Consider the following 17017-nt stretch of genomic DNA (forward strand, 5'->3'; position numbering starts at 1 on the left):
CAAGCCATTGGCAGTCCTGAGCACTAAAAAAAAAAAACTCTTTTGGGAATTTATCTTCCTCAGGTTGATGGTCATAAGGGAATCATGGGCACACTGTTCAGTGTAAGATATCACCCCTGAATTAGAATCTCCACTGCTAGAAAATACAATTTGTCATAACCCGTTTGGTACCAACAAGGCACAAACTTTCTGGGATGTGGTGCAGAATATCAACATTTTTTTTAATTTTAATTACCCATCAGTAGTCAGTGGTCCATCTCAAATGTTGCTACTTGGAGCCCTGTACAATGTAGATGGCAACATTCCCATTGGCTGCCTTTTATTGCTGCAGTAAGCTTTCCTGCAATCTACGTATGTAACCCTAGCTGGAGGACAATGCAAGGTCTGACAATTCAATTGACTTTTTTTCCCATGGGAAGCACTGAGTAGAAAACCAGGCCATTCTTTAAAAATATCCTACATTTGCAGTTAATATGCTGCGTATATTTGCTTTAGGCTTTCCCTTAAACAGGGCTCTAGTTAATTTTTATGTGAATGCAGTGACTTGTATGATGCTCTTTTCTCTGGCTGTCTCTCTGTTAGATAGTAGGATTGACTACAACACATCTATTAGAAAACTAGAAAAATAAGCATATAGTCTTAAAACTGCCCAGCTTCTCTTTGGAGGTAGCAACATAGTCTTTGTTCAACGTCACATTAAATAAACTGTGTACTCCCAATGCACCCTTTGATGTGCACCACAACCAGTGTAACCGTTCGGACTGATATGCAGGTTCATACAAACAGACTTTATTGTTTGTGAACAAGTCACAAGGCACACAATCTTCTGCTTGATAGTTTTATTAAACCACTAATCCTTTTGAACCTCAGGCAGAATGAAAGAATTCTTGTTCATGACAAACTCAATAAGGCAAAGGCTACTCAAGTGATTTCTAGAGAAATAAAATCAGGTTTCCAGGCAAAGATAGGAAAGGATTGTTGTTGGTTGGAGAATGTTGTGGTTTTAATGAGGCACACACATTATTTTGGCCTTAAGATGCAAGCATGCATGTTTTGACGCTGACCAAATCCTACACGTGTCATGACTAGAGCATGTAACTCACCCCCTATCTCATTAAGTTAAGGATACTGTCTTGTAATAAATAAGGCTTACAACAAAGGATGCATATCCTCTTCTGAGAATGTTGGGACCTGTAGTCTACAGCAGCACCAGTCTGGCAAAGTATATTGCAAGTAATGTTCAAAGCCAAAGGACATAACTTCCAAGCTGCAAAGCTGACTATGGACAGTGGGAAAATTGACCCTCAAAACAAATTCACTGTAGAAAATCTATGAGGTCAGGCTGTGTTACCTATACCATAACACTTACTGAATGCTGATTAGTTCTCAAGGTGCTTATGTTATTATATTCCTTCACAAAACTATTTTTCATTGATTGGGCTGGGTATGCTGGGGGTTCAGTTCAGCGTTAAAGAACATAACCTTCTTTAAGTAAATATGACTGAAACAAACCCAAAACAGGATTGACTGTGTGAATAATGTGAATCCACAGTCCCATTCTGTAATAACCAGGAGCATTGTTCATTTCCCAATGTGCCACTTGATCAACTCTTTCTTTTTATTACAAAGTATATGCCTTTTTGTGGCACCCAATTCATCGTGTTGGGGAATCACTGAGAGAGGAGACGGGGCCGTAATTCCCATTGTAATGCAATTATTATCTAATAACATTTTCACTTAAAGTAATGTAAAAATCTAATTTCTGTGGCTGGCGGAGTAGGCAATTTATTTGAGTGTAGAGATAGAGAGAAAAAAAACCGAACCTCTCTCTCCGAAGCCTTGTCAGCATATATGACTAAGCTTGAGCATTAGAAATGAACAAGACACGAAAAGACAGCTTCCATCAACACAGAAATAGCCTCACTTTTATCTAAATTGGTTCTGGAGACACATTTGATTTGTATAAATGAAAAAAAGTCTTTGTTTAAAATTAAAAAATATGTAAGACTGTCCATTTTGATTGCAAGCATGTCCCTCATAGTAATATAATAGCCTTGGTTTGGAAAATAGACCATCAGATTCAATTGTCCATCTGGTTGAACTGTACAAGCATACCAATTTATTTTCTTCCTGCTTCAATAACCTTGGACACCCTCATTTTTTTGTACTGGTCCCTAGGTGTAACAATTGTTTTATATTCACACTTTTTGTTTTCCAATTATTGTTTAGCATGTAGTAGGGATGCACCAAATCCAGGATTACGTGTGGAATTTGGTCGTTTTCAGTAGGATTCTGCCAAATCCATGTTCCTGGCTGAACCAAATCCAAACTTTTCTTGACACTAATAAAGGAAGTCGCTTTTTTAATTGCTTGCTGCGTGCACGGTTCTTTTTTTTTTCTCTTTTTCTCCTAATTTACATATGCAATTTAGGGTTCAGGTTTGGTATTTGGCCGACAAAAGAATTTAAAATAGTGGATTCTCTGCATCCCTAGTATGTAGGCTGAAAATGCCATGTTGGCATGTGCTGGGTGTCTTTGGCCTACTTTCAAGAATTAGTCTAAGAAAAATATCTCCCTTTTTTTATTCTTTATGATAAATATTGGTGTAAAGTGACTATCCAGGAACATGCAGAAATAGATCCTTACATTGTAAAACTATGATTTTGTCCTTTCCTAAGCATCCGTCACTGTTTTCCTCTTGGGATTGGAGGGGAACAGCTGCAACAGAAAGGAATCTGCATGCCTCCTATGCCTGGGAAGGATACTGTGCCAACCCCCCCTAATTACTGGAACATGTAAGGGAAATGTTCACTGAATAACAGAGAGTTTAAAATCTTGATTCATACGATCCCTTGCGATGGGAAAACGTTTCTGTTTCTTCAAATGTAAACTACCAATTTCAAATGATTAATTCTGCATAAAAAAAAAATGGGACACTTGTGTTCTAGTCTTTTTATAGTATCCAGCATACAGTCTTCACATTCCACTACCACCACGTCAGAGTCACTTTATCAGTGGATTATTGGGGATGTTTGCTAATCTAGAGAAAGAAACCAGACCTATCGATCCGAAGATCTGTGATATCAAAGTAACACACCCTTTAAATTAATAATTTAGTGAATTTCACTGCACTGCATCTAAATTGCCTTAGTCCTAATTGTGACTGTGTTTGTTCATGAAGTTTTGTAGAGGTGAAAGCCAGCGTTTCTATGAGCCCTTGCGCATTTTGTGCATTCAGCCGCCCAACATAACACAGAAGAAATGGTTAACTTGTTACCTACCCAGTTTCAAGAGGTCTTTGATTTTTTTAGCATATACCTGTAAACAATAACAAAGGTGTTGTTTATGCTGATTCCTCCACAATTGCATCCCGTGGGTTATAAAACAAATTGGTAGCCATAAGCGTTAGCTGAAAGCTGGAAAATTTTAAGATTGCACTTTTGGCAGGAATAATCTTCCACTTTCTCAGCACATTTCTTAATTTTTTTTTAGAAATATGGAATCCAATCAAACTACTTATGCAATCATATGTAACATGAAGTATATGCACAATGGTATGTGGATTCATTCAATTAGTGAAACTGCTTTTGTGCTTTCCTATGGCATCTTGTCATTGTAGTGTTGGAAGGCACTTCCACTTCCAACGTGTGACATTCTGTGCCATTTGCAAAAAACAGCTGCAAATTTTAGACTAGTTCTGCTTCTTATCACAGAAAGATCAGCTGATCAGCTGATTTGGTTGCTGGGCTGCTTGGCAATTGAGCAAATAGAGCCACCGGTGGTTTTATTTTAAAAGTAATTTTATGTGTCTATGACACTCCTTTTATCTGCAATCTGCAATGTGTTTGTAACATTACGGAATACCTCCCCTTGCTTATTTCCACTTGGTGTTGATGTTACATGGAAATATCTCAGTACAGAGCCTTTCCGCACCTGTTCCCTGAGCTCGCACAGGTTTACTTCTTCCCTGATGAATATTAAATATTTATAAAGTATAGGAAGGAACCTATTCTGCCTTCTCCAAGCTAAAGGCTTCATTTGTGTTTCTAACTATATTCAATTGTCGGTGGCACGTAGACAAAGGCCCCAACGACTTCTATTCACTGTGACATTTTCTACAGTATCACAGCAGGAGATGTATTTACTTTATCCGGTGTTTGCAGTCTGACATTAAAGTTGATAAATGCCATTTCCAAGCTTTGCAGTGTTGTTTTATTAGTAAGCTTAGCAACATTAGAAAGTAATGACTAGCCAGTAGGCGGGTAGAAGCCAATGCCAATGATTTCTTCCAGAGAAGTGGGTAATATCACTGTGCAGCAGAAAACATCTAAAGGTCATTAAATGGCTGAGACCTGGGGTGGCAAATGACACATTTAGAATGCTAGAGAAAGCCAACGTTCTAATGCAATTGTTTTCTAAAGATTCTCTATACATTATATTATCATATTGGGTGGAACTGATTGCAAGATATTGCTATAACAGGGTTTAAAAGGCCAACATGTATGGAGACCAACATATTATAGGGTTGGTAGTGAATTGAAAGCTTACTTTAGGTATAAGTATCAATTAAATGTCTTTGTTTTTTTATTTCTTAATTAGCTGTTTATGTTGTTGATCATTTGCAGGTTAAGCCAAAGACAGAGCATGCAAATTGCTAATGCAATATCCCAGAGGGTTGGCTGTAGTATTAGCAGGCACCTGACTTTCCTAGCTGGAAAAATGATTAAGGTATATATGTAACATTATTTGCCATGTGACAGCAGGCTGCTGATTGGGATGTGCTTAAAAGATATAAGCCAGGTCAGTTTTCACTTGTAGAAGCCAACAAGAAGATGCAAAAGGTTGTTTGTTACTTGTATATCTGCAGTTGGGCTGCCCACTTGGAGGTCATGTGGATTGAACATGCCCAACCCTGCAGTTTAAGTTACCCAGATTGCCCAGTGGCCTAAGATTTATGATATCAAAATTTTGATAATACAACAAACATGGTATGTCAGTTAATTACCAACTGCACAGAAAAGGATAGAAATATTGTAAATAATGATTTTTATTTGATTGCCTGATAATTTAATTTATTATGGGCAATTAAAGTGAATCAACTGTGTTTTTGGGTGAGGTTATTTCAGGTTTAGTATTATAATGCTTCGCCAGTTGTTGCCAAGTTTGTGATGGCGCTTAATTTCCATTATAATGTCTCACTGGCAAGGTCATAAAACTGTGGACTGAAAGATAAAACCTTTTGGGAGTATACTTCTTGGAAAGCTTGCTCTATATACAGGTCTCGATCAACTTCTTGCCATTGTTGAAGTTTGAATTCCCAGTAACTCCAAGTATTTGCCTCTCCCCAGTGCAGAGTCCAGCAAATTGAACTAGCAAAAAGATGAGGCTGCCAAGTACAGCGTAGCCCTGTTCAGGTTACTACTGTGACAAAGGCCAGTAGCTACCTATAGTACATTGCTGTAGAGTGTTCTGATTATGAATAAAGCCAAGGAGTCAAAGATCTCTCCCCTTTTTAAGTACACAACAGTATTGATTGGGCAAAGGAACTGACTCATCGTAGACATTCCTGGAATCTGTCCGGTTCTGTCCTTGGAATTAAGGCTTTGATCAATATCTCAAAGATTAGATTCTTAGGGTCATGCAGGCATATCGCCTTCTTAATGTCCCTTACTGAATTTCAGCTGATTCTTACAAAGTCTTATCCCAAACTGAAATTCAGACAAGCTACATCTTAGTAATTTCCATGTTTTTGCATATGTGGCTGGAGCTTTTCCTAAATATGCTTCAAACCATGCTAGATTAACAGCGGAACCCACATCTTTGACATATAAAACATATGGATATTTAGATGAAACATTCACCACTTACATAAATTGTGTTTCTGCTGAAGCCTTTAGCTCCGGGGTGTCCAAAAGGTAGATTGGGATCTACCAGTAGACCTTTAGTTGGTGATCAGTAGATCTCAAGACACTGTCAACAAACTTCTTGTCTAAATCGCCCTCCTGTTTCATGCTTTTCATTCAGATATGCATTATGTTAAGGTTACATAAGAAATTATTTTTGTTGTTTGTTAAATATAGCAATATACATTTTCTCATAAATCAATATGTAAGTAATATTTTCCATGGAACAGAATGCTACATAAGAATGCTATAATAGGACAGCATCAATTATTAACATGTATTTATATAGCGCCAACATATTGCATAGCACTGTATCAAAAGTAGACCCTGCATTAGTAAAGTGTGGGCACTCCTGCTTTATCGATTTTTTTTATATTTAATTTTAAAATCTGACATGGGGCTAGACATATTGCCAGTTTCTCAGCTGTCCCGAGTCATGTGACTTGTGCTCTGATAAACATCAGTCTCTCTTCACTCCTGTACTGCAAGTTGGAGTGACATCAACCCCCCCCCCAGCAGCCTAACATCAGAACAATGGGAAGGTAATAGATAGCAGCTCCCTGTTAGATCTAAGAACAGCACTCAATAGTAAAATCCAGGTCCCACTGCGAGACATTCATTTACACTGAGTGAGAGAAACAACAGCCTGCCAGAAAGCAGTTCCATCCTAAAGTGCTGGCTCTTTCTGAAAGCACATGATCAGGCAAAATGACGTGAGATGGCTGCCTACACACCTGTATTACAACTAAAAAAAATACACTTGCTGGTTCAGGAATTACATTTTATATTGTAGAGTGAACTATTTGCAGTGTAAACAGTGTAATTTAGAAATAAAAACTGCATCATAAAAATCATGATAGAATCCCTTTAAACTTCACAACAGAGTGTGGCTGTAGGTCAGCATGCCCAGACTTAAACATTAGTGATGCAAGGTAGACAGGGGTAGGGGTGTCATGTATATCCCTTCTTTTCTCGCTGATCAAAGTTTAGCATTAGAAATCACCCTAATGCTGTTCTACTCATTCCTCATCCCTCTAATGAGAGTGCAACCTGGGTAATATGGGCATCCAGTAAGCTTTAAATCCAAACAGATGGTTTGTGGGCTGCTGCATTAGTAAGGCTTTCAGCGGGACGTTCAGCAAAGCTCTGCATCACACCACTATAGATATGATGATTTTACATTTTATTTTAAAACTAGCAGGCATTAAATGAAGTGCTCTTCAGAACAGCCTCTTTGCTGATGCACGGTGGCCATTTTTATTTCACTAATTCAGCTGACTCTAAACAAGCTGTTCTAACCTGCAGAACATAAACGAACCGTAAGAAAAGGAAAATAGTAGGCTTGGGGTTTGCTCAAACATAAGGCTGCATCCTGCTTGAACAAGAATGTTGTATGATGGCCTTACTTTTCTGTTTTGCATGCAAAGACAGACTAGGATTACGTAGTAATTTACTAATGCTAGTGTAAATCTTTTTCCTTTAGATGAGGGAGAAAACAGATGTGCCTGTTTCCTCCTATTAATGTCTCTCTCTGTTATTTAGAGTGAAGATGCTCCTATTGGCATTACTTGTGTGCAGTAGGAGCCTTACACTCACACTCGGACAGCTGCTAATGGGTTCTTGCCTTTGCAGGAAGGCCCAGAGGAAAGATTGCTATTGTAAACTTTTTGTTTTACCCAGGCCATCACACCATTCACAACAAGCAGAGAAAATGCTGTTGATGTTGCACCAGCTATTATACAGGTAGAAACAGACAGACGGCTCCTCGGTGGAAGACATCTGTTGTGCTGATATAAAAGCCTTGATTTAGTGCAAAGTGACAGATGATGGAGTAATACTTAGAGCGAGTGTATTACTTTCTGGTTATATATTATCTTTTAGCTATTGCATTACAATTTTTTCTGGAAAATGAGCAGTGCAAATGAAAATCACATTTTGTTTTACAAAATGCAAGTAGTATGTTTAGTAGTAGGATTGTGGCTTTATCTATAATTTGATCTATTCTCTCTCGCTTGGACTACGTAACTGCACACGCCCTTTGCCTTGACCAAGCTCTACCCATTGTCTTCAGTGCATTGTTTAATCCTTCCAAAGAATTTTTCTTGTAAATGTCATTGATTGATTAGTGGGAGTCAGATTTAAGGGTTATAAACAATAACTGGTGGTCACAGCCCTTGACCTCTTTTCCAAAACCATCAAATACATGAAGCCTGGTGGTGGCATCAGTGGGGACTCTGGGGAGTAAGGAAAAAGAGAGTTTCTGTTAAAGCTTGAATAGGAAAACTGACAATTGTGAGTTAAGGTTTCTTTCAAAAAAAAAAAAAAACCACACACACTCCGCATATAACAAATAAAGCAGAACTTAGCAACTACAACTAACAGAAAGACCTCCCAGCCAAATGGAGTTGTTGTTCAACAGCTGTAGGTGGATAATCAGCCATTTGTTTTTCTAATTATTACAAGTACTATCAAATGCCAGAAACATTAGGTACAGGGATTTACCTTGCATGTGCTTGGGCTTGGGGGGGATAGATTCCCTACAAGGGAACAATATATGTTGCATGCTGAATAGAAACCACATATGTCCTATTGGTGCAGCAGGGGGCCAACTTCCCCTTGAAGGAAATTAATTTATCAACCTACTAATCACTGAATGGTGAATCAGATATATATCAGTCATAAACAGATGGTTCTTACCCAGAATGTGGCTTCAGACTGATCACTCCACTTGTCTCATAATCATATGTTTGATTTTGATTCCACTATATTTTTATGGCTCTCCCTTAAAATGTGTGAAAAAAGTGATTGTATAGGAAAGAGCAACCGCACTCACCAGTTTTAGTGGTGAATAGACAAATAAGACAAATGTATGTATTGCATGACTGAATAAATGAAGGGTAGATCTCAGGGCTGCCCACGTGATTTTGTGCCAGTCAATCTGTTTTACTTCTTAAAAAAAAAAGTAGTCAGTCTTAATTTTCAGACAAAAAATGTATAATGCTGTCATTATCACACAAGGAATTGCTTGGCTTTGCGTTTACACCTTCTTGTCGAATACGTCAGTAGTCGTATATAAAGAAAACCCAACAAGTAATTATTTTTAATAGTAACTTGAAGTCCATATAAATACACATTATCATTTTTTCTTGTTTGATTTATATTATATTTGTCCTTGGCGGTGGGAAAATTCAATGTGTTTTCAGCAAAGTTTGTAAAAACCAAAAAATACAAAGGGGCAAATTCACTAAGCGCCGAAGGCTAGGGTTAATTCGCTAGCGTTTGGCATTTTCGTTACTGCGCAAATTCACTAACAAACGCTGGCGTAGTTTCGCTAGTGTTACTTCGCACCCTTACGCCTGGCGAATTTTCGCTAGCGAAGTAACTACGCAAATTCACTAAGGCGCGCAGTGTACTGAACGCTACCTTTTACGCTAGACTTCCTTCGCCACCTCAGACCAGGCGAAGCGCAATAGAGTAGATAGGGATTGCTTCAAAAAAAGTCAAAATTTTTTCTAAGTCCCAAAAAACGCTGGCGTGTTTTCTCCATTATGGGTGTTAGGCTGAAAAAGATCGAAAAATTTTTTTGGGGCTCCCCTCCTTCCCCCCTACATCTCCTGACTCATGGCAACTTACCTAGACAGTGGGCACATGTGTAGGGCAAAATAAAATTTTTATTTGATGTTTTGAAGCTTTTCTAGCCATTTGTAGTGCTGATACGTATTCCTCCATTGAAATTTGAGTTTGGCGCCGTATGCAAATTAGCCTTCGCTAGCGTAACTTCGCTTTACTTAGCGAATCAACGCTAGCGCAACTTCGCAAACTTACGCTACCCCTGTGCGCAACTTCGGATTTTAGTGAATTTGCGGAGCGCTGGCGAAAATACGCCTGGCGAAGTGCGGCGAAGTTGCGCCTGGCGCAACTTCGAATCTTAGTGAATTTGCCCCAAAGTCTTACCCTGGTGATGCGCAAAGGGTGACAATCTGTATTGTGTATGGCCACTATTATCTTCATTTAGCTTCTTGCTTGCAATAGATTTGTACTAAAATTATATTTGGTTTTGGCCATACAGTTTCATAACTACTGTTTCCATCAAGAAAAAACCTCAGATCTATTTATGGACTTGAGCTATGACCCTAGAGGATAAGGAACCTGGAGATTGGGACACGGAGTCATATGTATTAAATAAAGAAATAAATAAAAAAGATGAATTATTGATATTGAGCCTGGAGCTTGACTGGTATGTCTGCATCATATAATGATAAGTAGTTGTACAACTCATTTCAGAGATTGGTACAAAGTTCAGCTGGCTTTCATTTTCAAGGAAATAATAGGAACACAATGAAATGAATGGGCATTTATCCAAAGGGAACAGTCAGGGTTTCATGTGCATTGCATTTGTTTTAATTGGTGCTATATTGTGTTTTTTGTACATATGTGCAATCTATAGACACAGGCCGAAATCAATGATTATGAAATGAAAATTGTAAGTGTTATACAAGGAATATAGTTTCTCAAATTGGCACAGCTTAAATTCCACTTGTAGTCGGTAGTAAGTGACCTAATGGTCCATTTACTCCCATTTACTAATCAAAAGTAAAAGTTTCTGAAATAGAACACCATTTTGTATTTCCCTGTGAATACTATGTGATCTAAACCCCCTCATACCGGGATATTTTTTTCACAATCTTTTATTCATGTGTAAAAAGGTTCGTCACGGTTTGAACAAAAGCAGCAAAGATATATTTAGATGCCTATTTTGGGGTTATAATTGAGCTGAGTGGGGGATTCTTACAAAGACTAATGTAGAACATTCAGAGCTACTAGGGCTGCAGTATTCAGGAAAATGCTTTGCTATATCAATATTTAGACTCTTTGATAACAGCATTCTGAGCTTGCACATTTATACCTACAAAGCAAGGTATTCTTTTAATACTGAATGTTAAATGGAGGCTAAAAGCTATTGGGAACTCTGAAGGGTAATGGATAAGTTGTCAGTTTCAAAATGGCCATAATCGCCTATAGTTCTTCTAAACAACAGATTCTAAAATCTGCTCACGTCAGTGGAGCCCCTGAAACAATGACTTCGATTGTTAGTGATTAGGTACTTTTTTTTTTAAATTGATTATAATGCGTCATGAAAGGCACAGCTGCTTTGAAATCCTTGGGCTTAGTTTGTGGTGACCAGACTGTTTTAGCTTTAGTTTCTTCTTAACTCAAAAGACCAAGACACACACATGCTTATTACATACACATATTGTTTCCTGTCCTATTATTGACTTTTCAAAATAAAGTACTTGGATTTAACCACAGGTTTACCTGTATAATATAGTAATTGTTTGTACCTGTACTAGGATCCAAATAACAAAGCAGCATTTGGGGTGTCCCCATTTGCAGAGCCTTAGTAATAAATGTAGCCAACCCAAACAGAAATCATGTTTAGTGGTCTTGACCAGTCTGCCTTGAAATGCTGTCCAGAGGACCTTCCACGCTTACAAAAAACTATTCATTGTCTTCAGCTTTAGGCATTGCCGGCTATCAGTGAGAGTGAAGAAGAAAACATCACTGTAGGTACCAGCTGCTTAGTGTAATTAGAGTGATATATTTAGCTATGTTCCCAGAGCATGCAGTTAAGTCCTACGCACTCCAACCATCCTCTCCGCACATCACATGATCCACAAAACACTGCTCGATCAACATTTTCCCCTTGTTAGTAGTAGAATAAAGCTTAACCCCTTTGATGTCAAGACAGAGGGCTAATTAAAAACAGGCACCAGAGACTGAATAAACACACCATATATCATTATTTTACATTCATTGTAGCATGTGTAATCTACCATTAACTATACAATAAAGGTAAACATCATATATGCCTCTGCCTTTTTTTATAATGTCTGGGCTATCCACCTGGATGCCCATGGGATGAAAGTTTTATGGCTCCCAGCCTGCCCAAAGTCTTTGGGTAAGGTCACACTGGGTGTTTCGGGGATATTTAGTTGCCTGGCCTCACAAGGAAACTTCGGACGAGTTTGGAAAATGAATCGCTGTGTGTGCTTAGTGCCGTCAATTTTTCATTTTAGCCAGCGCAAGAGTGAGGGAAGACAAGGTGATTAAATCTCCCCGAAATGCCCTTAGTAGAGTTATTTTTTCTTTGATACTTACAATCAGCCCACTACTGTGTAGACTACCAAACTGTTTGATGGTAGTGTATGTAAATTAATAAATAAAGCTCCTGCCTTATATTGTGTACGAGGGACAATTAGTTCATTAAATGTATCCACACTATTACCCCCCTCCATAACAAGTCCATCAATTTATATATATTTATATATATATATATATATATATATATATATATATATATATATATATATATATATATATATATATATATATATATATATATATATATATATATATATATATATATATATATATATATATATATATATATATATATATATATATATATATATATATATATATATATATATATATATATAATCTATATATATATATCCTGCCTAACTGCTAGTTGAGTCAGAGGAAGGCAAAATACCCCACCTGAAGCCTCTCCAATTTGCCTCAGAGGGGAAAGAAACGTTCCTGACTCCCAAGATTTCAATCAGACCAGTCCCTGGATCAACTTGTACTATAAGCTACCTTTTATATCCCTGTATTCCCTTACTTGCTAAAAAACTATCTAACCCCTTCTTAAAGCTATCTAATGGATCAGCCTGTACCACTGATTCAAGGAGAGAATTACACATCTTCACAGCTCTCACTGTAAAAAACACTAAATAGGTGAAATAAGGTGAAAGCTTCATTAAGCAAGAACTTCCTGTAAAGATTACTTCATGAAGCTCCACACTATATACAGTAGGTGTAGGGTTCATCTCCAAGAAGAGGGTTAGCTCTGGCTCTCAGTCCAACAGGCAGGGGGGTGTTTTAACAAGGTATTGGGAAATGTGTGCTCCTGAGCTGCTTCTCCATTAAACTCTGAATTTTGAAAGATGAGAAATGGTAAAATGTATATTCCCATGTGAAACATCTCTTTAATCAAAGTAATGAAAACATTTCCTAATGGGTGTTGAATTTGATCATCTTTATTGAACTGATTTATTATTGTCTGTTGAGTCCTCTGTTGTGTCTAATGTGCACAGACAAACCTAATTTTGATTGATTCTCAGGCTTTTTTTTCCCTTTACGGTTCTCCCAAAATCAAATTGGTTTTCAAACTTATGAAAACATGATACATTTTATACTGTTAGCTGGGAAAAACAGAATGAACTCCTTGTATTTTATTGCAGATGCGCAGTGGAAGGGATTTGCATTAGAAACCAAAATGGCACCAAGCCAGGCCAAAAAATGAACCAGTGAGATCCATATGTTCTGAACCTTTGCAAAATGCTAATAACCAGTGTAAAAATATATGGAGATGTGATATAGTTTTTTTTTTTTTTTTAAAATGGCTGGTGCTGCAGGAGGTGACCTACTTACTTAAATGCTGACCATTGTTTAATAAGATGTTGATGTTACATTTTCAAAGTCCCATAACTGCTCCTATTTTTAAAACACTATTATAACCTACTAGGGAACTGCTTCTGACTGGGGGGGGGGTGCTCAGTTTAATCTACAGTGTCATTATTAATATTCAGAATTAAAGAAATACTGTGTGTATTTACTACAAGTGTAATACATAGAGCAAACAAGTAAGCTAGTCCTCTGTATTGCTGTTGGCCACATATAAATGATGTCTTCAATTGTAAAGGCTCTCTTTACTTTCATTTGTCATCAATGTGTGTTTTTGATCTGTCTTGCAGGTACCTGGCGTGGAACCTCTTTCATTGGACTTCCCTGAGATCGATCTGTCTCAGTTGGATGCGAGTGATTTTGACTCTAACACTTGCTTTAATGAGCTGCAGTGGTATAACGATCACTCAGAAAATGAATCTAGCCAGTACAGCACTGACGACTCAGAGTTATTACAGGTATTTTAATAGAGCTTTAATTGTGTTTATTGGAGCTTTATTTTTTTTCAAGGAGTATTTTAAAGTGTTGGACATGAAGGGATATATAAATCAGGTTAAATTCAGTTTATAACTAGTGAATGTAATATAATCTCTAAAAAAAAAATCCAGATTCGGAATAACATTGCCTTGAGCGATTTACAAAAGCAAATGCTTTCCTCTTCATGGGATAATCAATCGATTCTATTTCGATGTTCTTACGTCAGAGCCAGATTTAAGACATCTATCCAGTGGGAGACATAAAGTTGGAAGACATGAGTGCTAAACATGAAACCTAAGTTCCCAACTTGTTTCATTGCCACTACTAGTGATCTATCTTGTGCTAATATACTTCTGTAGAAAACATCTTGTGCCACCAGCCAATAAAAACTGTCATCGTTCTTGCAAAGTATCATTCCAATGTGAATCATTTTACAGACAAAGCAGAACGGTGTAGGTATTTGTCCACAATATGAATTATAACATTTGGTACATAAATGCTTTATAGGTATTTTTTCTTACCAGAAATGCCGGAAGTTTTACTTTAACAGGATCATAGGATGGACATCCTTAGGTTAACTCATTAGTGTTCATCCTTAAGGTTAATAATGTATACCAATACGTTAATGTAGGTATGCCCAACATATGTGTGTCTAGAAAGTAACACATTGTGTATAGGGCTGTCCAAGAATGAAATGCAAAAGATCCTGGCCACCATGTCTGACCATATATATTTTCATGTTTTTAATGTATTTGTTATGCAGTAACCAAGAATGACCATTAAGAATATCCCTTTACAAATGATTTCATAGAAGCCAAGCTATTTTTTTTTAAAATTAATGTCACAACATTAATATATATTTTTTATTTTCTTTTAGATCATAGACAGTGAAAATGAGGCCTTATTGGCGGCACTTACACAGACACTGGATGATATTCATGATGATGATATCAGCCTCTCTGCCTTCGTATCTTCGGGAGATGAGAACGTCTGCCCATTACCTGTCCTCTCACCAAAACCCAGCCTAGCTGAACTCCCAATGAGCCCCGAAAGTGAAGATGAGCTGTCTATAGTAAGAACCACTTCCTACTGTTTAAGGTGGAAATGGATGAGGCCCTGAATAGCCGCCTGCATGGGTATGATAGGCAACAAAGGTCTGAATTTTTTCATTTAAGGCTTTAAAAAATATACAAAACTCATCCATATGTTGTATATGTAATTTGAATGTTTCCATATATTTATACAGGGCGACAAAATACAAATACATTTTTTGGAGGCTGAAATCACAGCACTTCTTTTTAAATTTGTATGTTGAAGTGATGTGTATGGGTGTAGTGACTTTTTCGGGTTATGTAAAGATTCATTCCCAGACACCAGCATCTTAAGTTATAGAAACCTTGAATTCAAAACTATGTTTTATAACCCAACCTAATATGACATGTACCACATCTAAACTTATCAATGTGGCTGCCTTTATGGGAATAAGGCAATACTTATTCACAAATAAGTGCCAAAATGTTTGAAGGAGCTATAAAATCAGTTCACAAACGAGTTAATGTTAATTCAGCTCTTCTTGGAACTACGAAGAACAGAAAGCCTCTTTGGTAGTGATTAGGGTGTTTAGTAGTAATTGGGACATTTGCTTCGGTAGAGTTAGCCAGAGCAACTGATCTGATGTTGGTGTTCATTATGTTAAATGACGTAGACAAATGAATGATTAAAGGTGAGGTTAATCAAAAAGTGAAAATTTGTCATTAGATAGAGAATCCAAAATAAAATAACTTTCTTATATAGTCCCTAGACAATTGTGTACCGTTTTCAAGAACTTACATGTTTACAAAATAGCTTTTCCTCAAGCCAGACTCGGTCTAAACATCTATACCCCTCTAACAGTGTATCTACAGTCAATTTTAAACCCCCCTATCCACTCCCAAGTAAAACTTTGTATCCCATAATCCAGTTCTCCAATCATGTGTCTAATGCTATCAACAGCCTCATTCATTCAAGTTCATTCTTTATGATCATTGTAAAGAACACATTGGTTGAAAGCAATGGGTTCATTCCTGTAAATTTAGAAGCCCCCTCCAAGAGAATGAGCATTCAGATATGTAATATATCAAGATTCCTTACAGCAATTGCCATAAGTAAGCACGACAGGTACATGCTGCATTTAATTCATTGCAAGCGCAGAACCATTCTACAAATTTTTAGATTTTAGGTTGACATCTCCTTTGGCCACTATCAGTTACTGAACTGTAGATAATGTTTACCATGTTACTGTAACACTCAGTTTGCTGATGGCTCTGCTTTTGATAGCGCTACTGTTATTTCACCCAATCTGGCAAATTTGTGAAGATAATTAGTTTATCAAATGGATGTGTGCAGCTATTAAATTATGTTATTGAATTGTGTATAACAAACCATTAGCTTGCTCCAGTGCAGCCTTTGGAACAAGACAAGATAGGTCAATGCAGATTGACAGATACAAACAAGAAAATAAGTGAGTTAACCGATCCTTTCCCATTGCATGCCTGTGCACCTGCCTTGACTCTACTGAGCATTTCTTCCTCGTTTTATTGTTTGGTATACCAACTGGAGAAGAATATGTTCTGTGTAAATTTATAGAAGAAAAATAAGTTTAAGACCCTGATTGTAGTCGGTTTGCACAAGTATTGTAGAATCCATGAAAAATGTCATCTATTATTCAAGGATTAAAAAAAAAAGGGCAATCATCCACTTAAGAGCTTGCAGTACAAAGTCATGGTGTGTGTCTGGTTCTCTATGAGGGCCCTGCTTGCTCTGTTGCTCTGATACCTTTCTCTGTTTAAAGACAGCCCTCGTTTATAACCTGCAGTTGACAAGTACACGTTTCATAGTTGTGCACAGCCTCTTCTGCATCGCACTAGTGCTTTGTGGATAGAAGCACTTGCTTAGCAATAGCTATACAATCAGATATAAAGTCTCTCCCAGGCTGTGTGTCCTGCACAGGTACCAACATTACAGTATATACATTATGTTTGTAGATAGATTATCATTGATGGATATAATAGATACATTATAGATCAGTGATCCCCAACCAGTGGCTCGTTAGCAATCTATTGCTCACC

The 17017-nt window shown here is 37.4% G+C and overlaps 1 protein-coding gene across 1 annotated transcript in view; it reads left to right on the plus strand.

Moving 5' to 3' along the window:
- ppargc1b.L (peroxisome proliferator-activated receptor gamma, coactivator 1 beta L homeolog) overlaps positions 1-17017 on the plus strand; it is a 60319-nt gene that overhangs the window by 29484 nt on the left and 13818 nt on the right. The window contains exons 2-3 of the mRNA XM_018252190.2: positions 13724-13891; positions 14788-14982. Coding sequence (XP_018107679.1) covers positions 13724-13891; positions 14788-14982 — 363 coding nt within the window. The remainder of the gene's footprint in view (positions 1-13723; positions 13892-14787; positions 14983-17017) is intronic.

This window comes from Xenopus laevis, chromosome 3L, assembly GCF_017654675.1.
Source record: "Xenopus laevis strain J_2021 chromosome 3L, Xenopus_laevis_v10.1, whole genome shotgun sequence".
In the NCBI taxonomy this organism is placed as follows: domain Eukaryota; kingdom Metazoa; phylum Chordata; class Amphibia; order Anura; family Pipidae; genus Xenopus; species Xenopus laevis.